At 37.7% G+C, this 25,077-nt stretch overlaps 1 protein-coding gene across 5 annotated transcripts in view; it reads left to right on the top strand.

Annotated features, from left to right (window-relative positions):
* The window catches only part of SH3KBP1 (SH3 domain containing kinase binding protein 1), a 235,083-nt gene that overhangs the window by 147,073 nt on the left and 62,933 nt on the right, over window positions 1-25,077 (top strand). For all 5 annotated transcript variants that reach the window (XM_074906362.1, XM_074906343.1, XM_074906371.1 and 2 more), the window contains one exon: window positions 20,219-20,294. In XM_074906362.1, coding sequence (XP_074762463.1) covers window positions 20,219-20,294 — 76 coding nt within the window. The remainder of the gene's footprint in view (window positions 1-20,218; window positions 20,295-25,077) is intronic.

Genomic DNA, 25,077 nt, shown 5'->3' on the forward strand with positions numbered 1-25,077 from the left:
AAGGCAAAAGTGAGGAATTGTGTGAAACCTCACTGGTTTTCTTGGTGTGCAGAATTCATTGCTTTGCTGTTCTTCGTTCTAAAAATCACAGAAGCAGATAATCCTAGGGAAATTAATGATGCAGTTGTGAGAGTTTCATTTGAGCAGTGCCATCAGAGCTGTGCTTGTTTTAAAAAAATACAGGAATCAAATATTTATGCTTTATAGTCCTTTTCTTTGCCTGTTTGTGTTAATAAATCGACCACTAATGTATAACTAGAATCAGGTTCCTGAGGCTTGGCTCTGTCAAATTCCCATTCATGATCGGTGTAAGTGAATTAATTTACAATGCTGCATGTGGCTGAAGACATAGCTTGCTGACAGATGAATTCTTAGAAGAAATACAGCATGCATGTAGGTATGTTGTGTCTCCTGAAAAAATTCAGTGTATCACTGTTAAGTAACACAAATGTTACGGTCAAATGGAAATGCCTGATTCACATGTTCTCCTTCTACTTGTGCAGCTCTGAGACATTTAAATAGGTATTTATGCTTATTTCTTTTTTCCTTTTTCACTTTGTAGTGTGTCAGCTTGTCTAAAACTTCTCTTTCTAGGTTGGACTTCCTTCCAATATGATCCATATGTGTTTCCATTGTTCTAACAAGCTATCACCTTTTCCTCTCATATATCTAAAAATAAACCTCTAAAAGCATAGGAAAGTTAATTCACACAATACTTTCCTTAGTCTGAATTTACTGTAGTGGGTTGGTCAGTGAGTTGAGGCTTCAGCTGAAAATGCTAAAGGATGTAATAGGTGAATATAAAATAAAAAGTCTTTAAAAGCCATTTTTATCTTTCTGAAAACTGCCTTTACTTCAGAAGAGACTATTATTTTTTACATTTTCCATTTGAGGTATATTTACTGTTTTCTTCAGGCAAGACTTTCATAGTGGGCTAGCAGTGGTGCATTTGAGCAGAGCTACATTTCATTTCATTTGATGAGGTCACATTAGTGTTTGCCAGAACTTAATGTAAATTATATACTCAACCATCAAACTGGGGAGTCACTGTAATGATTTAATATGAAGGGGGAGGCTATCATGGCTCTAGGTCCAGCAACTTGTAAGATCTAGTTAACTGGTGTTTAGGGATCCTTCTCACTGCAGAACACTGAATTTATACAGAAATCTTTATTTCTGTATATATTTACTATGCTGGGAGTGGAGAAATGGAGAAGAAATAATGGAAGTAGACACAAGAGCTATAAGGCCTAGAAGCTCATGTCAATTATTAAGTCTACCTGTCCTTTGTAATAAGGTAGAAATTTGTAAACTCCGAGACTGAGAGCTTGCAAGGTCTGAGTTTCTATTTTGAGCTGGTGAGCCAGGGACCCAGAAGCTGCGGTGGATGTGTTATGCTGACAGTCACGTCTTTGCCATATCTGTTCTATCAGTTCCTACCTGGTAGCTTGTAGAAGATGTTTCCCCCCTTAATTTTCAGTTGTCATTTAAAAAGAAATCTTCAAGAGGTGCAAGTCAGAGGCTCCTCCTGGCATTTTTAAACCGGCTAATGGTGTGCCCAAGCTCCAGCAGCACTGCCCAGCAGCACCCATGGTGCATGGCCAGCACTGGCCGCAGGTGCTGCACGCATCGGTCTGTGCTTGCCTCCATATCGCACAGCTGGCTGCTAATTACTTTCCCCTTGGATGCCTTTAGAGGTGCTTGCTCCCCTAACAGAAATGTTGAAGCCAATGTTCGAAATACTGAGATAATGAAAAAATAGATGTGAGCAAACTCACCTGGTACTGAATACGTAGGCTATTAAAAATGCTTGCTAAGGCAGAGAGCATGTGATACAAGTATCAAATGTGTGTAGCGCTTAACACTTGAAAACACAGGTTTCTGGCATTCATTTATTCCGAGACAGCCATCAGCGATGGCAGCGGTGATGGCAAGCATCAGCAGTATGCCAAACTCTTTAGAAAAAAGGGGAAGCACTCAGCTGTTCAAGCAGAATTTGTGTTTTGCTTTCAAGTTGCTGTCTCATATAGTCTGGAATCCCTGCCCTTACCTTTATTCACATGCCATCTTGTGAGGAAAGCTACAGGGGAAAAGAACCCTGACCCCTTCTGCAGTCGTTATGAGAGCCAGGCTGCCTCTGGCGGGGGCTCACTCCTCACTGGTGTAACTTTCCATTCCTTCAGTTCAGTGTGGAAACAGGATTTACGTATTTCTTGCAAAAAATTATGCAAAAAAATAGCACACGTTTGCAAATGCTGGCTGATGTTTATGGGGCGCTGTGGATGTTATATGGCATATTGTTATCCTTTCTGGAGTAACTAATTCACAACTATTAAGAAGGAAGGGAAGGGAAAATATGGCTGGCTTGTGAGAGGAGAGTCAAAAAGCAGCATGCCCCTTTTCGGGAGGCTGGCTCTCAAAGCAAGATCTGTTACCAAGGAAATAGAATGGGAAATGGAAAATTAAGCTTGAAGGGAGGAACAAATGTGATAACCTTGGCTGGCAGCAAGTCTCTGCTGGGTCACTAAACTGTGCTACGTGAGCGAAGCGTGACTCCTGATCTATATACTTCCTGCCCTTCCCTGCTATCCTATTAGATTTTTGTGTTTTCTCACTTTGATTTGTAAAATGTTCAAGCTGTCTGAAGATAGTATTGGTGACACATTTCAGCTTTTACATGAGTCTGAACTAGCAGTTTTTGGTGGAGAGGTTACCCCCACAATGGTTTGTGCTGCTTGTGACATTTTTTAGGTTTTTGTTTTTAATAAAGACTCTCGATAAATGCAAGATAGTTGTTTGTGCCACAAGACTTTACATGTGTGTTGGTAGTCTTTATTCAGAAAAGATTTGTCTGTATGAAAGAAATACATCAAGCATATGCATGAAAACCATTTTCAACTTATGTTCCTGACTTGAGCTACTTGAAAAACATCTAAAAACAGAAGCAGAGTGGTGTAAGAAGCATTGATAGTACCAGAAATTACTCCTAAAAGTAACGTGGAAGATCTGGTCTGATCTCCTGGGGGAAAGCACTGGGGTTCTGCCAGAATGAGTACTCTTGGAAGAGTGTTTTCTGGGAGGGAATACTCCTGATTTTTCAGTCATGGTTTTGATTAGGAAATCCTAGGATGCTTCAGTCTGAAAAACAGGATGTGTAGGTTTAAGCTAATGTAATTATATTTCATAATAGGGACAGAATAGAAGTATGTATGTTGTAAATTGCTGTGGATCAGCTGATGACTGATTGTTTGCTAAGCACAGTAAATCTCTGAATTTAGGTTGAGTCTGTATCATTACCAAGCCTTATACCCCCACAATTTAAAAAGAAGAATTGTTAAAAAACCCAAAATGCAGTGCCTTAATAGTTTAAAATAAAGCTAATTTCCTGAGTGCAATAAAGCTGATTTCCTGAGTGCAAGACATACTTGATGGAGACATAAACTGAATTTGTAGGAAAGGTTTGTCTCCTATTTCAATTTCATTGTGGAGAAAATGCTTCAGAAATTAACAGTACTGACATGCAAACTAGCTTTTTTGCTGTCTGATGAGCTTTGAGAGAATTGGTTCATGAATTACGACAATATAGTATGTCTAACAATAGCAGTAGAATCTACCTAAGTAAAATCTAATTGATATAAATTGATATAAGAAGATTTAAATTAGTGTGTTCAAGACTTCAGGAATAAACAGTTTTATAAACTGTGTCTTAGTGTTTCTAAGTGCAGTGATTTTTTTTTTCTTGCTCCACTTGGATTTTGTTAGATGATGTAACTTTGATTTTTAATTGCTGCATCTGACTTGTTAAGTTTCTTAAACTTTGAAAATATAAAAATTGTAATGAGATGACATTTGATATTCTTAGCACACATGAACTATGAAAGTTAAAAAAACAAATACTGTTATACAAAAAAAAATAAAATAACCCATCGGACTTTGGAAATGACATAAATAACTTTCATGCTTTCTGAGATACTAAAAAGATTAATGAACATAAACCAAACTGTATATAACCTGTAAACTACCAAGAGTAACATTTATACATTAATCCTTTGTTTATCATCTATTTAGCTTCATTAGTTTGTGGAATTTTTCTGATTTTTTAAAATCTTCCATAATCAGGGATTATTTTTAAAAGAGTCATACCTGATTGTAGTATTTATGCATTTATATACGCTCAAATATTGTATAAATTATAAATGTGTTACATATTATTCTTCTCTCTTAAATTAAGTATCAATAATTGGGTGTTTTCTGGAACTGATAGTGATGTACTATCAGTTATATAATAGTTATAAGTTATAGTGATATAAGTTTAAAACAATTTGTGGTTGGAAAGCAGAAATCTTCAGGAAGAAGATTGCTGGCTCACTTAGGCCTTCAGACTTTGCTCTGAATCACTCCTGAACCTGTTCTGCAGCATAGTGCAGGCACGGAGAGAGCAGAGATGTTGCCTTTTCTGTGAGCCATCATTTCTTGCTCATTTCCATTCTTTAAAATGTACTGATGTTTTTTTCTGGAATCTGTACTTGCAGTGATAGTCCTACTCAGAGATTTGCTTTCAGTATAAGGCCAAAGGGGACCTCAGAGATCATCTAATGCAAGCCTCTTGGCTGGATTAGGACCAAATATATATAAATAGGCCCTGGGGATGGCTGTTTTTTTTAAAAAAAGCATCCAGTAAAGAAAATTGTGTATCCTCCCTATGTTCTTGTATTTCACTGTTGTAGCAGAAAATATATTGTCATATCCTGGCTCTGCAAGTTAAGCTTTTTCTTGTTCTTTTTTGTAGGAACAGAATGTTGAACAATTCATTGTTCTCCTCTTTAAAATCTACATACCATCTAAGTTTATCATGTCCTTCCTTACGCTGGTTCTCAAAACTAGAGAGAAACTTTTTTTTTTCTTTTACCTTTTTAATGTATGAGTTCAGAAGCTTTTTTCTTATCTCATAATTGTGTTGGCACTCCCATGAGAATGTCTCTGTAGAGAATGGGCTGTGTGTGTATAGGGAATGTGTGGAGTGTGCATAAGTATGTCCTGTTTGGATGCGTTTGTGTGTCTGAATAGTATATAAGGGCAGATGGAAGTGAGATTGTATAGTGTCTTGTGGCTTGCTTAAATAGAAATTTTTAATTTCTCCCAAATTATCTGAGAAGCCCATTATTTCCTGTTCCTTTTCAATCATTTTAAGGTTGTGAGGAGGTAGTGTTAAGAATTTGTGAGATTTTCATGGAACCGACTATCATCCTAATGATGTTTCCATTTCTTGATCATATTCCTTTAAAAAGCAAAAGCCAAAACAAAGGTATAAATGACATGAAATGTCAGCTTTTTGTTTGTTTGGGTGTTTTTTGACAGAGAGACCAATACATTCAGAATTTGTCATAAGCTTATTTCCCTGTAGTGTTACTTGCCAGGCTTTCTGTCCGCGCTGTTCACAGAAAGGTTGTACATCCTCACTCACATTGCCTTTCCTAGCCGCCGGTCCCAAGAAGCCAGGAGAGACTAGGCTGGCTTGGGAAAGGAGGAGAAACTTCTTGTTGCAAGCGAGCAGAGGTAGGAAAAGCTCCAGATTTCCTGTGAAATAAACAAGTGGAACCTTTGTTTCCCCGGGATGGCCCGGAGTGTGAGTCAGTGTCAGGGCTGGGCTCCCGCGCTCGCTGAGCTGAGCTCATGCAGGGAAGGGGCAGGACTCCAGCGCTCTTCTTGGACACTTTGAGCTGCTGAAAGGCAGCTTGGCTTCACAATGGGAGAGGAGGTATTTCTTTTACTATTAGTTGGGGTTTTTTTCTGTGGCTGTTTAAAACTGTATTGTAATATATATTTGGCAGAGCACAGGGTTCGACTGCAGGGTTCTTTGGTTCTTCTGCACACTTTGTAGATGCTGGGTAGGTAAAAAGGAATGAAGGAAAAAGAGTGCTGGGGATCCTGAAGTCCATTTCTGCTATAGAGGACCCTATTAGAATAGGGGGTTACTTTCATGTGAAAACATATTCTGTCCTGGCTCTGCTTAACTTTTTTTCCTTTCAGAACGTTTGGCCATTAAACTTGCACAGATGTTTTTTATTTCTATATGATTTGGTTTCAATTTTCTTACTCTAAAGGATAATTTAACTTTACAGTTAGACAAGGCTAGCTGCACAGTCTTTAGGATGTGTTGTTCTCTCAAATGTTTGCTTGGTAAACAAAAATTCACACACGCACCCCCTTTTTTTTTTTTTTTTCCTTCCCAAATGCACTAAGAAATCTACACTTCTTCTTTTGGGCAGAAAAAAGAGGAGGGGCTTTACTAATTCCTCTTCTGAGTGAGGTGACATTTGGAGTCTTTTGTACAAATGAGGAAAACTGATATGAATGATTTTTGGAGAAAATGATATTGGGAAAATAAAATCTAAATGGAAATTATTCTTTCCTTCAAGAAATTACAAGGAAAACTGGAGTCAGCTGATGCTTGTAAAATTTTATAGAAAGCTGGATGGAGACACACCAAGTAAACTGTTTAATGATTTGCAGATACTTTGGGGACTTTTAGTAGAAAAATGTAAATTTATCTCAACTTTGGCTTTTCACAGCTGAAGTCAGTGAGCTGTGTGCAGAAATGAAGCTACAAGTTTTCTGAGTTGCTTTTTCTCATAAAACGTGCCCTGTGTATTTCTTTTTTTCTGCCTTAAAAAAAGAAAAGAGGAAGAAGGAAAGGAGTAGTGCAAAAGGATTGTAGACTAGCCAGGCACTTGGTGGGATAAAAAATCTGTAGGCCAATTTCTACATTGCCTTTTTAACTCCTTGTTGCATGTGTTTCTATAGGAGGTCAGTGGCATTTTGTGTTTCTAAAATAGTTTTAAATACTATGGACGTGAGCTTATATTATTTAGTTGACTAAGTGCTTCTTAAAAACTTCCTAATAAAAGCCAAGGAGGGAGAAAGGGACTTAGCTCCTGGGGAGGAAGTCCTGATGCAACAGTAACTGGTAGCCAAGTACGAGCTGCTGGTGCCTGCTTTCTGCTGGGCACTGGGCTACTTGCCACACACTGGCCACCCAAAGAGCAGTAGACCAGCATATGTACAGCTGACACTTTCTTCTCCAGCAGTCTCTGTACCTAAAGCACTTGTTGAAAAGAAAAGCTTAAACACATATTAGTCATTTTCCATTTGTGTTTTGAGTTTCAGAGCTTCATTCAAAGGAAAAGAGATGCAATTCCAGTCAGCTGAAAGAGAACTGGATGGGGAAAAAAAGCTAATGCAGTTTGCTTTGTCACTTGTTGCTCTGCAGTTTTCCCTGTAAGCCTTTAAAATAAAAATATTTCCTTGTTTTGCCTCAGTAACTTCTGTCTTGATTTCAGTGATGCAAGGTGGGGAAAACAAAACCACCAAAAAAAACAAAAACCAAAAACAAACAAACAAAAAAAAAGATAATCTGGGGAGAAAAAAAGAAATATAATAGCAAAGTGGAAGAAATATTTGCTTCAAGCAGTAAGTCTGGGACTATCTGCATGACAGTATGGGTTTAGTCTTTGTTTTAAATCATTGAATTTGGAAAATACAACTAAACAGCTACTTGGCAGTATGTTGTCAGCATCATAACTTCCACAAAAGAGGAAAGAAATATCATTGCCACTTTAAAAAAGAAGATATTAAAGAAGGCCATTGCGTGTTTATTGTTTTCCTAGATTTTTTTTTTTTTTTTGAGAGAGAGATGAAAGTAGCTGCACTGCTTTCCTTACTGCTGCAAAAGGAAGTGGAAATCCATGTAGTGGTTGTAAGGTTCATTAATTTTTGTACAAGAGACAGGTTTCATAACAGCAGTTTCTAAGCTGGATGGTACAATCTGGATCATGCTAGTTACTGGCTGCAATCTAGACAGGCACAGTTCTCCTGGGAGAATAGGAAGGAATTTCATTCACTCAGTGCAAACTGACTTAAGGATTCTTCCTAGATGAGATAGAAATTAATTGTGTATTGCACCTGCAAATGGTAAAATTCCTGGCAAGAAGTGCAAGGGGACATGATCCTTTACTTTTTTGTGAGCCACAGTCAGTAAAAGGGGAAAATAAAGCGGTGAAGAAAGAAGACTTACCTGCTCCAAAAAATACTTTCATTACAAAAGCACATTCTAGCATTGCAAATCTGCAGCTTGAGGAAGAAAAATGAGCTTGGTCGTACAGCTCATTTTGATGTACATGCTTTCAGTGCTTTCAAATGAGGCAGTTGGGAGCGTGCTGCGTGGGTTTAATTCTGTATTTGCTTTTTTTTTTAATTTAATTTGCTAAACTGTTTTTACTCAACAGTGATTCTGATATGTCTTGCTCTGTTTGTTTCAGTAGCAGGTACCTAATCTAAACTCTTACATTCACTTTCTCACCATTAACCTTTCTAGAAGGCAGATTTTTAGTTAATTAATGGTTTGAAATGGACAGCCTGACAGCATCAAATGTCAGGATTCCAAATTTTACAGAAATATGAATGTTATAAAGTGTATAAGTTAAGATACATAGGTTTCTCTCCTGCACATCAAGTATATTGGTAGAAAAAAGCTTCTCCACTCCCCTCCTTGCCCATAATTTGAAATTTTAAGAACTTCTCAAAATACCAAATTACAAAGCTAAAGCTTTGTACTCATCTGCTGATAGAACAGATTTAACTGTGGAGAATAGTGATATAAAATGCAAAATGTGCACTATTCTGCTCTCCAAGCTACCAGAGTTTTGATGAAAGTGACGTTTCACTGTTGATATTCATTCGTGTATTTGTTCCTACCTCCTTTTCCATCTAAGTAGTTAAAACAAAGATTTTGCATTGCATATTTTACCTACTTATTTCTTTGACCGTTGTTTGAGATAGCACATATTTCTCTGGTGACTTGCATAATGCTAATGAAGATATTCTTCATCTGTGGTCGGTAGACTGCTGGTGGTCTGCTGAACACCTGGTAGTTGTAGTGCCTGGATAGCTGGATGGGACATTTGGTGCTGGCTCAGGTCATTTCTTAATGGAGCTCAACAGCTGGAAACAAGAACTAAAGTAATTTTCCATTTAAGCAGTTTTGAAATCGCTGAAGAAGTGTTTTGTAACTGTAAATGGGAAGTTAGAAATCTGTGAAAGTCTCTCTAATTAGATGTCTTCCCCACTATAAAGGTTTGAGACTCTCCTTTTAATGCAAAAATCTAAATCACATGAATGTGGAGGATAGAAACAGTTATAGCACAGCATAAACATCAGTATCATCACTGAACAGGCAGTGTGTATTCATCCACTGAAATACTGAAATACTGTGTGGCTGAAGACACCTTAAACCTGTAGGACTTTCTCAAAGAAAGAGGCAGTTAAAACCTTTTCAGACTGCTTCACAGTCACATTTATTCAGGAGGTTGGGAGTTGTTACAAATGCTTTGCTGATAGTGTTGTGGAAGATGTAGTCCATCTTACCGGTCAGAAAAAGGTTGAGATGGCTAAACAGGAAATGCAGATATCTATTTCTGTACTGTGGGTTTGTCTTTTTCGTTACAGTAGCCAACTGGCAATCAAGTGTTTGCTTTTTATAATCTTATAGACTCATAGTGGGTTTCTCTGTTTCTGTGGGAACTACAAAAGATAGCCCAAGAAAGCAGATATACCTGCCATAAAGCATTTTCTCCATTGAAAATTTTTGTAGTGGCTTACAAACCAGGGGATTTAAATTAATGTGTAAGAGTTACTGCTTTATAATTTTGAAGAATTTTCTATTTTCTCCACATATATCTTTGTTATTCCTATGGTTTTGTTTCCCTCGTGAAATCAGGCAGTCATGTTTTCATTGCACTTTAACATGTTAGGATGTGTAACTCCTGTGAAAGAGTTTCACTCAGCTGGATCACATGCTGTGGGAAGGAGTTACCTCCCTTTGTTTTGAATGTAGTACCTGCTAATTTAATCTGATAGCCCTTGATTTTTCTTACTGGAAGAGATAATGAGTTGGTCCTCCCTAACTACCTTCTTGATGTCCTTCCCGATTTTTATAAACTCCTGTTAAATCACCTGTATCTTTTGTTTTGATCATTCTTGGTGACTTTCTATCTTTTCCAGTTCCTTTAGGGGCTGAGGTGGGTTATGTGTGAGAGGGAAAGGAGGTGAGAATGGCACACAATCTAGGTGTTAGTTGAATCTATACAGGATTTTGATAACACTTTCCATTGCTCTTTATTCCTTTTCAAAGTATTAACAGCTATGTGTTTCAAAATCCGTAATTTCTATCTAAAGATAGCAGTTTTCGTCCACATGTCTGATTTTACTTCCTCTGAACTGAGTTTCTATCTTTCGGCCTTTCTGGATCAACATGTGGAAAACAAGAGCCTTGATCTAGATTCCTGTGGGACTCCACTGGTCACCATGATGAAATCCGGCCTTTTGTTTCCTGCCTTTTAATCAGTTACTTATCCAAGTTAATCTTTTTAATAAAAGAACAGTAAATTCTTTTCAGTCTGTATCTCAGTTTTAGTTTTCAGTGAGCACTTAGGTCACAATTTCAATCTTCTTCAAGAGTCAGGACCAGCAACTTCTTTGTTTGTGTGTTTTAATGAAAATTGCTGTGATTTGGCCATGCAAAGTGGAAAAGATCATACTGGATTTGCATGAAGACAGCATTGTATTGCTATAACACCGGTATTTATGGTTAGATAGCTGGGTTTATACAGATAGCTACAAAGATAGATAGATAGATAGATAGATAGATAGATAGATAGATACATACATACATACATACATACATACATACATATAGGTAGATGGACACATATAAATAGATACATATAGGTAGATAAAGGTAGTTCTATAGAAAGATTAGCTGGCTGCTGTTCTGGCAGGTAGTATGCATGGACTACACAACATATTTAAAAATAGCTATCATGCGATTCTTTTGACTGAATTTAGATGTCTGTGATTTTGCTAGTTACTCAAGGTTTTTCCACAGTCTGTAGACTAAAAGACATTATTAGGACATGACCCTTCTTATCCCAAAGGAGAAGTCCAGATCAATTGCATGCTAAAAGGCCTGTTTATCTCCAGTGACAGAAGTGAAGCCTGCACTGACTAGCCCATAGGTACACATCTGGCTCATAGATTATGTTTAATTGAAACAAACTCTATCTTGAATAACTATTTCAGAACGACAACATACTGTCATTTTACACCTCCAGGACAAATCCAACTGTTGTACTGAGAAGTATAACCAGATCAACACAGCAGAAGTCAGGGTCTGTATGAAACCCTACATTTTAAGATTTCCTAGATTTTGACTGGCTAAGTAAGGAGTGTGCTTAATATCATTACAATAGTAAGTAATTGTGAATAACATATCAAATAGTTAAAATTTTATTAATGCAAGGTAAAAACAATAATATAAGTTTAATTGCAGCATCTCGTGCTTTCTCCTAAAAAAACACACACCCAGAAAATCTACCAAAGAACTTATTTAGTACTCTGATCGTTGTTTCTTACTTATTCTTCCTTTTTCTTTTAAATAACTCTTCCCAGGAGAACAAAATAAAACATTTAATTGTTGTTATCAAATAAAATGTGAAGGAGTAACAAACTTTGAGCCATCAAGGAATGTGGACATACATTGATAAAATCATCCTGGTCTTCCTTTCTCCCTCCCCTTTCTGCTGTATGTAATCCTTCACAGTGGTATGCCAAAGATAGTACAGTCTTTATTTTGCCTTGAACATTCAGAACTACATAAATCACTCCTGTCCTGTTAAGTGATTTTATAAGTCTTCTCCGTAAGTGATTTCCAAATACTTTTTGACTTAAGTAAAGCACCAGTATCTTCTGTCGTTAAATATTTCAGAAGTTAGTTATTTTGAAAAATAAAACAGTTTTTAATCAAAGCAAATGCCTGAAGAATTCAAAGCACTTGTTCTTAGGCTTGATGTAGTTTAAGCAGTTTAACTGATGAGAAGAAGCAATTTGCTTCTTTTGTCAACTGTGAAAAAGAAGTACATCCAAAGAATAAGCATCTATGATGAATCAGAAAACAAAGCCCCAGCAAAATCATGTTTTGTTCTAAAATTTCCCATCTTCGGGGACCTCTGTACTGTTTCCTTTGCCCTGTTTACTTTCCTGCTTGCTTGTCTGCTTGGATTCCAGTGCCGTGACAGATACAGCAGTTGTAAGATGCTCTGACATTCAGTACTCTATTTCTAGGGCACCAAGTGATCTGACTGTGGTGTAATTTAATCACAAGCTGTTTACCATTCTCTGGAATGAGAATTAGAGTATTGTAGTAGGATTTACACTGACATGCTATTTTTGTCCCAATTTTTTTTTTCTTTTGCATTCAGGCAGTAACTTTTATATTTGGTAAAAATATATCAGTTTCTGTGAGAACACTGAAAAACATTTTTCCCCCTTTAGTTTTTCAGTAATTCCAAAAGCCTTTAACATTCAAGCAGAATATATTTTTTGACTACTTGAACATTGTTTTCCTCTGAAGCAGTGCTGGCATAGTAGCCAGTTCCCAGAGGACTGATGTTCATGAACAGTTACAGGTCTTCTACCTCCTCACTTTTGACTTCAGACAACTTGTCTGCTTTGTCTAAACTTGTTAATTGTGGTAAGAGTCATGCTGATGGATGAAATGTTAATTTTCAAGGAGCTCCAGTGCGATGAAGGCTTTGCTCTTTTGCCTTGTAGGACCAGGATTTTATTTGGAGGGACATTTTTTATTTAGAGTTTTGTTGGTTTTGCCTAGACAGAAAGAATTAAGGTGCCAGTGGTTCATATGCCTTTCTCAACATGTAAATACAGGGTTTTGCAACCTTGTTGTAGAAGAGTAAAACCTTTCACAGGTAAAATCTTTTTCAGAAGAAAAAAAGGATTTATTTCTTTACAAAGATAGGCTGTAATTTAGAAGGCCTATGTTCCTCCAAGTCCAAAAGTCATCTACTGTAGACATCAGTTGGAAAAAACTGACTTAAGTCTGCTGCAATATGGACTAAGTGTGAAAATGTGTTTTTTTCATGCTGTCTAGTAGAAGGTAATATAGCTTGACTATGTGCAAAGAAACTATAATATGAAATTTAAAAATATTTTAATTGCTTTGTCATCTGCATTCTGTGAAGTATTTGTCAGACATCCCAGTAAAAAAATTTTGTGGGCATGTGCCACATCTGATCCTGTGATCAGGGTGCCCATTCTTTATGGAAGCATCATCTGGTATGTAGAGCGGAGTACTTGAGTGTTGTTTGTATTTTATCTTTTTAATGATGTAAAGGCCAGCACTACCACAACCTTTCCTTGGGTTGCCCTGAGCATGGTCAAAATGTGATATTCTGGGCCCAGGAATTATTAAAGCATGCTGTGAGATGCTCACCATGTGTTTCCGATGAGCTTAAGCTGGTATAAATGAGCACTGCAACTGAGAGTTGCACCTTACCCCTATGGCCATAAATTTTCCTGCCTCAGTTCTACCCAAATGTTTGTACAGCTGTTTAGTGAAGCAGATAACATGAATACTCTCTTTTGTTCTTCCTTCCCTTCTGCAATACTTTTTATCATGGATCAATTCCCTCCTTTCCCCTGGCAGATATGCTAACATCACGGCAGAGGGGAGGAGTGATGTCAGGAATCCGAAGCCAAGGGTGGCTCCTTGGGCACATGTCCACCTTTGGTGGGTGGATTTGGGCAGCGAGTGGGCTATTCCCTTTCTCTTGCTTACAGCAAGGGAATTGTGAGAATCCAGTTATGAGATGTCCTGTCTCTGGTTGTACTCAGAGTAAACTAGGAGCAGGAGAATAAAAAGGATTTTGTGCTTGCGACAGACTGCTTGTAGTTGAGGACCTGATGAACACTTGTTTCCTGTCCCATTCATTTCCCTAACCTAGTTTTAAGGAAATTGCCCTGCTTTGTGGCAAGAATGTCCTCATAAATTATGTCAGTAGGAATGCATGCAGCTTGGGCAACTGGGGCTCTCTATATTAGCTGGGTGTGCACTGGGCAGATGTACCTACCTGGTTGGTATTAAAGAATATTAATAATTGTAGTTCAGGAGCATATGGATTTCTACCAAAGGATAGCTGGGGAGAAGGTAGGTACAGAGAAAGAAGCTATTTTAGATGACTAAGACAAATGCTCAGGTGGGTGCTTAATCATAATTTCCCTAAAGAATTTTTGTTTTCTTTTTAAAGGTTACTCAGAATTTCCATTACCCTCTTTGAAGTGCCATGCGGTGATCCTTTAGGAAAAGTGTTAACTCTGTCCTTTTGGGAAACCCCAGGATAGCAATACTTGATCATGCTGTCACAGAAAGTACTTTATATGGAGTTGAATGTTGGTATCATGGGAAAAACTGAAATCCTGGACATTTCTCTTATTTTGTATCTGACAGAATAAGGACATTTTGACATCTGAAAGCCTTTGGGGTTTTTATATTTGGGCTCTTCCAATTTTTTTTTAATTTAAGGTAGACCAGGTGGGATGGATAAAGGAGATGATGATAATCCTTAAGCACTTGAAACATATTAGAAAAAAAGAAATTAAATTGGCTCCCCCCCTCATAACACAAGCATTATACATAGTGAGAAGCTTGTTTATGCTTCCATTAATCCAGAGCTGGAAGAATCTGGTGACCATTTCTACTTCTTTGTGAAAAAATGTTCTGTTACAAAATGGACCATCAAAATACATTAAAGGATACAGCTTTTGTATTGTCACTAATAGTGGCCTTGGATTTGCATGTAAATTTATAGATTAAAAAAAATTCATGCATATAAACAACATTCAAAAATACTAGTTGAATGGTAAAAGGAAGTATTGTGATTAAAGAAACATGTCATGGTTTTTCCCCTGACCTAATCATTGAGGTTTTCTAAAATTCTAAATGTCCTCAAGATACATAACTGTCTTTTCCTCCCCTGTATAAAACAGTGCATATTGTTATATTTTCACTATTCAAACTGACAAATGATGTTAAACTTTAAAACATTATCTGCTCATACAGTCCATTTTTATGACATCTTTAATGTCTGATATATTGCTTAAGAATATCTTCATGGAGTTACATTTCAGTAACAGTTCCAAAATATTTTATCTAGGGTAAAGACCTCAATACACTTTCCAGAATAAATACTAATTCTGAGTAAATATTTTTTCCTTATTCCTCTAAATGAACTGTTGCTTCAAGAAGCCTATTCTTTGTTAACAGAGAGTCAAATAAGTGTGTTCCTTTAATGCAGAGAAGGGTAACAAAATCTTCTGTATGAACCTAACTGGTGTACAAGTGAATTCAATTTGAATTTTCAGATTAAATGTTCTAGAGACACAAGACCTGAATAACAAAAGTAAATAGATGAGTCAGTTTTCAAGACCAACAGATAACCTTAAAATATCATGAAGGAGGAAACTTGATCACAGGTCTACTTTTCTTCCTCTGGCCAAGGTTGTATAATTGTAAGGAAAGGCTGTAGTGCCCTCAAGTGAGAAAAACTTACTTGTATACTGCCCATTACGTGCTCTGCTTCTCTTGCGGTATTCTCTGCTGTTACAGGGATTGCAGGCAAGCCAAAATACATAAATGAAAGGAAATGAAACTGTTTAGATTGTACCATGACCTCATTCACAGGACTCTATGTGCCACCTCAACCACTTTTGTAATCACTGTTAATTCAGTATCAGAGGAAACTGGTCTGCAGTGATAGGGATTTGCAGTGTACCAAAATGCCATCTTCTGCTAACAGAACCTGTTATTTAATGTTAGACAATCCTTCTGTTGGCTTCATAAAACCAAGTGTTAATACTGGCAGGTTGCTGCTAAATCTGTCTCATCCCTCTGAGTATCTGTACACCAAATCATGGTCATTATTCATGCTTTTATCAGCTGTTTCTGCAGCAAGAGGGCACTTGATCCTCTTTCATCTTTAGGATTCGCTTGTCAGGCGATTAGGGGGATTTGTGTCTGACAGCTAAATAATCTAATTATACTCGCCTTGCAGAAATAGTATGATCAAAATCAAGTGGACACAAGTTATGTTCTCTTGTGTGTTGGGAGTCAGCATAGGCTTGGAGTCAGAAAATACGAACTCTGTTTCCACCACGTGTTTCTTGTGTGACAGGACTAAGCAAGTCAGATATCTGCAGAGTAATGTAAGTGGAATAAAGCTGACTGCCACCATCTAGAAATGAGATTTATGGTAATCCGCATACTGGAGGAGGGTAAAGGAAAACTAAAATGGTACTGTTCAGGAGTGTCTCTGAACCACCAGGCTAGAGATGCAAAAGCAGGGAGGAATGTGCTACCCTTTTTGCTGGTGCTGAAACCATTTTGCAGCCAAGAATTCAAGATATACAGGGCCAGAGAGAAAACACAGAATTTCCCTTGTCTTTGCACCCTGGCAATTAGGACAGTGCTGGGAGGGTGTTATTATGGGTGTTATGGTTCATGCTGCAGTGACACTTTATTGCAAACATTATTGACAGAATGATAGAGTTAGGTAAATGAAGAGAGAGGGTTTATGCTGGGAGATGTCAGGAGATGCTGACAGGGTTGAGGATCCTACTCTTGGATTAGGAGTGTCTAAATTCCCCAAAAGTCTTCAAGTTCTAAATCTTGGTTTGTGCCTGTGTCCCAAAGGGGTAAGATCTGCTTGCTTCTTGGGAATATTGAGCCTGATAGGTAGGAATGAATTGGGTAAAAGACTAATGTGAAAGCAGCAGCATAGATCAATGTGTCTAGAAGGGCTTAGAGGACTTTTTTTAATGAATTGACCTTCTTATGTAAAGGAAGAACAGAGGAGGAGAATTATATTGAAATCTTCAGTTCATCCCAACTAGAGCGTTTGCTCCTATGTTTCCCCTTTTAGAAGTAAAGGTTTTGATAAATTATGCTGGCCTTCACTGGAGAAGAGACCAAAATACGCTATAGTAACTGATCCCTTAGAAGAAAAGTCTATGTTATGGAGATGTGTGTTGGATCAGCAGGAATTTAAGTTGGGCTTGCTTGGTTCTCCTGGCTACTAGTAAATTTGGTAGATATTTGACCTGCATGGGAGTATGAGTGATGTAGAACAGTTGGAAAGTCAGAAGGAAAGATTCTGGCTCATATGGGAGGAGATATGTCTGTCTCCCATTTCTCTTGTCAGAAAAATTGGTAACCATGATAATATTAGTTGATCTGGGACTCCCATCACACAGATCTTAGTTGTACTTGAGGTTTTATCCCATTAAAGCAGAACCATCAGACTTAACAGATCATAGAGGTCTCTTAGAGGGAGCAGTTTCTTACATGTTTGCTAATGAACAAATGGGTATTATATTACATTTCATGGAACTGTTTTCAGAAAGTAGTAACAAATGTTTTCCATGCATATATATGAATCAGTGTAGACCAATTGTAAACGTAAATCATAATTTGAAAAAAAATTCCTTTAGTACCATTTGCAGGAAGAGTAAAACATCTTGGCAGTGCAGGTCCACCTGAAACCGGTCTTGCATGGTTATCCATTTTTTTTCTTTTTTTCCTGTCAGTGGTGCTTGTGTCACCCCTATAAATTCTTGAGTGCAATCCCCTTAAAATTAAAGAATACCTGTTCCACTTTCCTTCGCCTGTCCCTGTCCCACAACAAATTCAGGGGTCTTTCCTCACTGGAGAGGGTTCTGCATAACCCTCATTTAAATTGTTTGAATTAGGACTTTCTGTATCCTTCTAGTAGATATAGACATTCCTTCCACTCCTTATCGCCGAATTCTGGGACAACTTTGCTTGTTCCGCAATAAATGATCTTTGGATCTTGTAGGTCACTGTGATCTTTCAGCACATTCCATGTGCTACACCAAATTTTGCACTGCTCTTCTTCTATCCATAGATCTCAAGCTATTTCTGTATGTGCAAAAAGAGTCATGTGTTCAGCCACTTTGCTCCCTGGGCTTTCTACCTTCTCTTCTGAACAAACTGCGACTCATGCAAAGACTGCTTTCCAACGTGTCTCATAGCTCCCAACAAAAGAACAGCCTTGTTTGGATGGTATTCTTTTTTCTGTTCACAAGGAGTCAGTTGGTTCCCCATGCTGATTTATCACTTGCATGGGCATTCCTTCTGAATGAGCAGATGAATGAATGTTTTCAAGCATTGCACTTGCATCTGCTTTATATAAATCAAGAAATTACATTGCAGCATGCCCTTCCCACTGCGATGCACTAGTTTCTTCCTCTTTGCCCATGACTCTTTTGCTGTGATTTTTAGCTTGTTAAATGTTAGCTTCTTGTGGGTTTATCTGGGTTTTGGTTTCATAGCATGGGATCAAAGATCCATACATGATAAAGCAATTACCAAATGTTTTCCTTTAATTCATTGTTCTTGAATAACAATTTCATCTTTAAAAAATGAAAAACTCCCCTAAATTAAAGGTTTTGGATATTCCTTTAGTAAGCATTTCTTTCTGAGTTAGATAGCAGTGCAGTTTAGAGAACATGCTTTCATCATTATCCAAGCCATTTTATGAAGGAGAACTGTGAATAAAGGTTTGATCATGAATGAGCATGTACTGAGATGTACAGCTATCTTGAACTGCTCTGTTTGCCTTTGAACCAAAAACTGTCTTCCTGGTCTTGCTTTCATCTTGAAGGCATTCTGTGCTTTTATCTGTATAAATGCCCGGTAGCTTCAAATTCTTCTTTATATCTTTTCTAGTACAATTTTTATTGCTTTCCAGCTAGACCTGAGAATCAGCTCTTCATCATCATCCTTCTTGACTTTAAGCTTCTTCAGCACAACCAAGTCATGCTTTTTTCTTCATTTTTTCCTCTCCTGATTTGCAGGAGTCCATCATCTCCTGTTTTTCTGTTACCTCTCTGATCACTGCTTCAGATAATGCTTCTCATCTCGCATTCCCACCTCAGCAAAGAAGTTGTGAGGTTCTGTAGAGTTTTGTTGTTGATCTCTCTTCTGCAGCAGTTTGCAAACTCTGGATTGTAGGTAGAGTTGCAAGCTCATCAGAAGGTCAGTTGTTTCTGCTGCCACCTGCAAGTTAAGTTGGAAGAGGACACTTTTGGGGATTGCAGTTCATAGTTTATCTTACTTGTCAACATAGATTCGATGACTGTCTCGTACACAACTCAAAACTACCTCTCTTCCAGAGATGCTCTTTTTGCCAACCTAAAATCGCTGTGTATGTATTTTACTCCTCTTCATAGGTGAATTTTGACACAGTTAGTGTACAAAATTACTAATATGGAGCTTTTCATACTCTATACACCTTGAAATTTTTCAAGTACTTGAAGCACGGTACTCCTATTGCTTCATTTATTGACCAGTATTTTTCTCATCGTCCCCAAGAGGTCCTCAGTGCCTTCAAGACTAAATCTTAGCTGTCTTTTCTCTTAGCTTTTACTCAGAAGGTCACTGGAGTATGAAGGAGGTTCTGTGGTGTTTATGCATACCTTACCAGAAAAGGATGTTGAACTACAGGTAGGGCTTTTAGGTACTCTTATCTGTATAAACAAGTATTAATTACACTTAACGTTCTCAACTACACATGGATGGGATTTTAAAGCTAAACAGCTTTCTTGATAGGGAGAAGAGCTGAGTGAGAGAGGGGATAGCATGCATATAGTAATTGGTGAAGATACATAAAGGTGAAAATGACCAATTTTATTTTATTTTGTTAGGGGCAGATAATACTTGTTTATTGTTCTTTCGGCTTACCTGTCTGACACTGATTATTGTAGTACTCCTCTGTAAATTAGTTATTTTTGCTCAAAATAAATAAAAATGGGAACCATTTGAGGAGACGTTGTCAACTTAAAAATCACACTCAGTCTAGAATGACTGAAAGAATGCTCCTTGTATGGACAGAAGTCAAGGGGGTTTTTTCCCCCACTCTTCTTTCCATTTTACTTTTGGTACTGAATATCACCTTTCCTTAGGTAACTTCTTAACATACTCAGTCCACCAGTGAAACTTCTGTAAGTCTTCCCTGAAACTGTGTTAAGAGGATATTGTATAAAAATGTTAGTAAACATTTTTTTAAAGGGAAAATTTGAGGATCACATTTTACGAATTCTTTATCATTTAAAAACGAATCTGACACCCCACCCCACCCCCAAACTGAAGTATAGTTTCATTTGCCTCTGTTTCTTTACTGTCCTTTTTCTACTCCTCTAATTTGTATTTCTGCTGCAGTTTTTTATGTTGTCCAACTTTTAACTGAACATGCAAATTTTAAAGGAGAATAATTTTATTTTTTTTTTTCAGAGTGTTGGGAAGAAATTACCTCCAGCCACAGCAACTCAGGAGCCAACAAAAATAGAAGTGGACAGCAGAACAAAAAGTAGGTTTCATAATATTTTCTTCTTTGCACTTTGTGCTATTAAGACTCTTAAAAACAAGCTGAACACTTTTCTTTGGTTTTGACTAGAAGAGTGTCCTTTATATATGAAAAGCGAGGATGCAGATATATTTAGGATAAACTTTGAGTAGGTGATATATAGATAGAATGCTTTGTTTCACAGAATCCTCTAAGTTATTTTTGCTCTGATAATCCTACCTTGAGTTTTCTGCCACCAAAAATCAAATTAAATTACATGATCAACTGTCAGCCTTGAGGGTACTTTGGAATTAATCAGGGTTGAATGAAATCCAACTTCAGGCTGTAACTTGTAGGTAGGTCATAGAAATATATCCCTGGTTGTGAGTGTCCTTGCTTTTTTCCTCTTCTTTCTTTATGTAGCAGAAATAATCGGTGTGGGTGGTATACTTTGTATGGGAAATAAACAGTGTCCAAGAACTTCAGTTCTGTTTTCATCACTACAGTGCTCAGGAAACAAAAAGCAATAATTAAATCTTCTAGGCAGGTCTCAGGACTGTTCTAGGGAGGCATATGTAACTAGCTTACCAAATAACTTACGTATATATTCCCTATCATCTTTTGATTTTATTTATATAAAGTTACAACTAAATGTTATGGATTCTGGTAGAAAAGAATATGAAGGGAGAGAACATAGTCATACCTTAGAAAATAAATTGAGTATAATATGAAGTGTTGAGTTTTTAAGTCATGTACAGTCCTTCTCCTTCCCTGATGTGTTTATCCTTTTAGTTAGCAGATAACATTTTGTCTCAGAACTGAAACACATGCAGACATAGGAGGGCAATCATCTGGAGCATCAGAACAGGGGCTGAGAGAAGTGTATGGTTACGACCCGGTTTACCACATGTTTTCAGCTCAGAGTTGCAAAAGCAGCTTAAAGCAACTTTTAGTGAGTTACTGTCCATTAGGTGCACCACACTAATTGACTTGCTGTGTCCTCTTAACTTGTTCCCCTTGTGGCACCAGGCTGTTAATGGTAAGTACTGCAAGAACAAAATTGCCCTGAGGAGATGAGAACTTGAAACACTGAACAAATGGGCGAACTGATAATGTAGAGCAGGGCTCCTGAACCAGCATGTTTTGGAATTACCTTTCCCAGCCTCCAGCTTGAGCAGGTTAAGCTGACCTGAGTGTGCAGGTGCCATTAGAAGGGGTGGTCCTATGGGCTTTCCTACCTGCAGCACTAACCCTCATGTGATAAGCCAGCCTGGGAGACAGGTGCCTCTTTCCACATCAGCTCATACTTCTGACAGCTGAAGCTGATCACTATATCGCTTCCCAGCATACTGGGGTTTCATATTTCACCACTTATAAATGAATGTGGAAACCTTCTAAACAATGATTAGAGAACTGTACCTTCTACAGTGACACATTGAGCTCAACTTGGCACAGAGACACTTCTCCATCAATGCTTTTGGGCTCTGGTTGGTTCTTCTTTCACCTATTTACTGTTTCCCTCAGACATACCTTTTTGGTCAGAAAATCCCTCTTGTTCTATTGCCATCTATTTTCACCATGGTTGTGTGCAAACATCATTCAACATCCCTTTTGCCAGAACTGGTGAGAAGGGTGGTCTACTTATTTGTGCAGCATTTTTGCATGTTCTATGAATTTTACCTAAACTTTACTATTTAAGACATTTTACCTTTCCTGGAATCTCTGGGGCCTCAGTAGAATTTTTAGCATCCCTGTTCTTGCTTGGGAAAGAGAAGCATATGTGTAGGATGGTCTGATATAATGTAGTTATATATAATTGTCTTAGCCTCAAATAGTATCGTAGGAGATACTTTTCAAGCAGGTGAAGTTGTCCTTCATTTAAATTGAAAAACCTTTCAGTGAAAATGAAACATCCTTTAGTCTGGTTTGGTTTTTTGATATAGGCAGAGGAATAATTTTTTCATAGTACAGTTAATGTCTGATAGTCAGATGTGAGGAGTATGATCAGTCTGGCATAGGACTATGTTCTATCTAGTATTTGTGATGTCTCCAAAACTTAATTTTTGCTTTCTCCTAAAAATTTACCACAAACAATCTTGAAAAAGCACTGTCTCCAGGAAAGTTTGCCGTCTCAGAAAACTGGTGAATGTTCTAATTGCAGTGTTCAGCATAAAAGTATAGTTTCACCTTGGACCTCAGCTACTTTCACTTTTGCATGGGATGGTAGTGTCCCAGTTTTCCTTGAAGTCTTTAATTGCTGAGCAAAACAGATACTGTGCCATTATCCAAATAAGTGTCAAGAAACAGAAAAATCCATAGATTAAGCCCAGTATGAAGAGGGGGCTTTTGGATATATGATGTAGATTCCCTTGGGATTACTGTTTAAGATGTATGCTGCAAGCAAGAGAGAAATTACATTGGTAGAGGAATAACACAATTTTTCATTTTCCACCTATTTCTTTCCATGACTGGTGCTATTATTTCTTAGTCTCAACTGGATAAAAAATGCACTTGCACTGTTAAAGAGCCTGCTGCGAGAGGAAATGAAGCAGTAGCATCTTCCCTCTCTGCCCAGAGGGGCTTCAGCATGGAGTGTTGGTTGCTGACTCTTCCCACATCTTGTTTTGAGTCTGCTTTTTTCCTATAGCTTTTCCGATGCAATCGGGCAGTGATTTGCAGCAGGGCCCTTGATGTGCTTACCATTAGTACATGCAAGATGGCCTAAATTCTGCAATGGGATTTGGTGAGAGCATGACACAGATCTGTAGGTTCTATAGACACATCTTGTATCCATATGCCATGTAAATCTCCCTAAAAAGAGGACTTAGGATTTAGTGGAATAAAGAGATGAATCTTCAGGGCCAAAGCAGACAGACATTTGGCTCAAAAGGAGAACACAGTGAAAGCACAAATCTTTACAGAGGTTGAGTGGTCCCTTGGAAAACATCACTAAACTTTCAGGAATAAAAGAATGCATCTTTGAATAGAAGAGGGGAGAGCTGTTTGGTTTAGATCTATGCGTGTCTAGAGTTAGAGGGGAATTATTCTGCTGTTGAATTTCCATCTCTCTTGTGTAGCTGGGATGGCACATGCATGCATGTGTGTTTATATTTCTATCTCTAGTGTGAGATATATTGTTTTTTCTGTGAGGTAGCCTGCTTTTAGTTTAAGTGGCTTGTGGTGAAAAAGCTGTATTGTAGAAAATATATATGTTTTTAAGTAGCTCTGCTGGATTCTAAAATTCAACAAAGCAAAAATATCCACAATGACTGAGAGCACTAATGCAGATTACTGAGATTGCATAAATGGAGTATAAATAATCAGACAACAAAACAGCAAAGGCACTAAATCACAGAATGCATTGACCATGGCACTTAATTTGATTTCTCCACTCACTGTTTACAATTTGTGTTAACCCATTGCATAGGAATACCAAAGCAAGCAACCAAATCCTAGCAAGCAATTAATCTTTTTGTATGATAGTAGAAGGTATAAGGAGTAGCTGAGTCTGGATTAATGGGGCTCTAATTTGTTCTGTTTCTATTTTTTGTTTGATGAGGTAGTGTTTTGACAGTTTGCATTTCATGAAGTTCTGTGAAAATATTTATTAGTGCAATCCATTTATGAGCCTTGAGTGTAGCAATTATTAGTAAAACCAAATTCTACTGAATGTAGCGTTTGGATTATTTTCATCTGGTTTGTGTTTTTTGTAACGATGATGTAATTTTTCACTTGATTTTGTACATTTTATTCCATTTCAGAAATGTTTTATGAGTGATAGTTAAAGAGAGGAAGCTTAAGCTCAAGGAATACTCCTTTAATGGTGCTCGTTTTCTTCCTTAGTATTACTGTTTATGTCCACATTGATTGGTTTATGATATAGACTTCACCAAGGGGAAAATATTTAAGCCTCAAAATTCAACTATACAGATCTGTTGTTTGTTTAACTAAAAAAATAGAGTCAATTTCCAAAAAGTTAGAAGAGTGAATCCAGTCCAGTGGATGTGTTAGCTGAGATGGAAATCTTGTGATGGAGTGCAGCAGTTCTTGCCTAACAATAAGGAAGCAGTAGCAGAGGTAAGAGGAGGAAATTATGTCATCCTGGCCTAAGAGGAAAAACAGATTCCAGAGTCACTGTCCCCTGTGAAATTTAAGCTTGGAGGTGTGTTTGTGGACTGCTGTCTTGACTCATCATAAGAGTCTGGCAGGAGAACAAATAGAAGAGGCATGCTTTTAAAGTGAACAGGGTCCACTGATATGGTAAATGGAGTTTGCTCAGTTCTGGTTTGAACAGTATAATATTTAACCAGGCTCTCAAAATACAAACAGATTAATTTACCTGTTATAGTACTTCAGGGCCCCAAGTCATATAGAAGGTCTGTACATTGACATCAGTGGTTTACACTGCAACTGTAAATACATATTGAGCCACTGAATTCTGTGGGTGAAATACAGTGCTTGCGACAGCCTAGGTAATGAAGCAGCTGTATTCTGTAGGAAGGCTATCTCTTGCTGTTGTTCTCCCTCTTTGAGGCAATGATGGGGGGGTGGGGGTGGGGGGGTGGGCTTGAGACTGTATTAAATAGGCTACATTTTGAACTTGGAACAGACTGTGGGACATAAGGTGCTGAGCAGAGATGCGTATTAACTGCCTCTTTGAAACATCCAGTTCTTTTTAGAGGATAGCCACTTTATAGTGTTTAGGATGGTCCTGAGACTTTTTCCTCAACAAATTGTGGGCAGTGACAGACCACTTGTGATAAATATCTAGTTCTTTGCTGCTGTTTTTTCTTCTACCTTCTGAGCT

This window comes from Athene noctua, chromosome 1, assembly GCF_965140245.1.
Source record: "Athene noctua chromosome 1, bAthNoc1.hap1.1, whole genome shotgun sequence".
Lineage (NCBI taxonomy): Eukaryota > Metazoa > Chordata > Aves > Strigiformes > Strigidae > Athene > Athene noctua.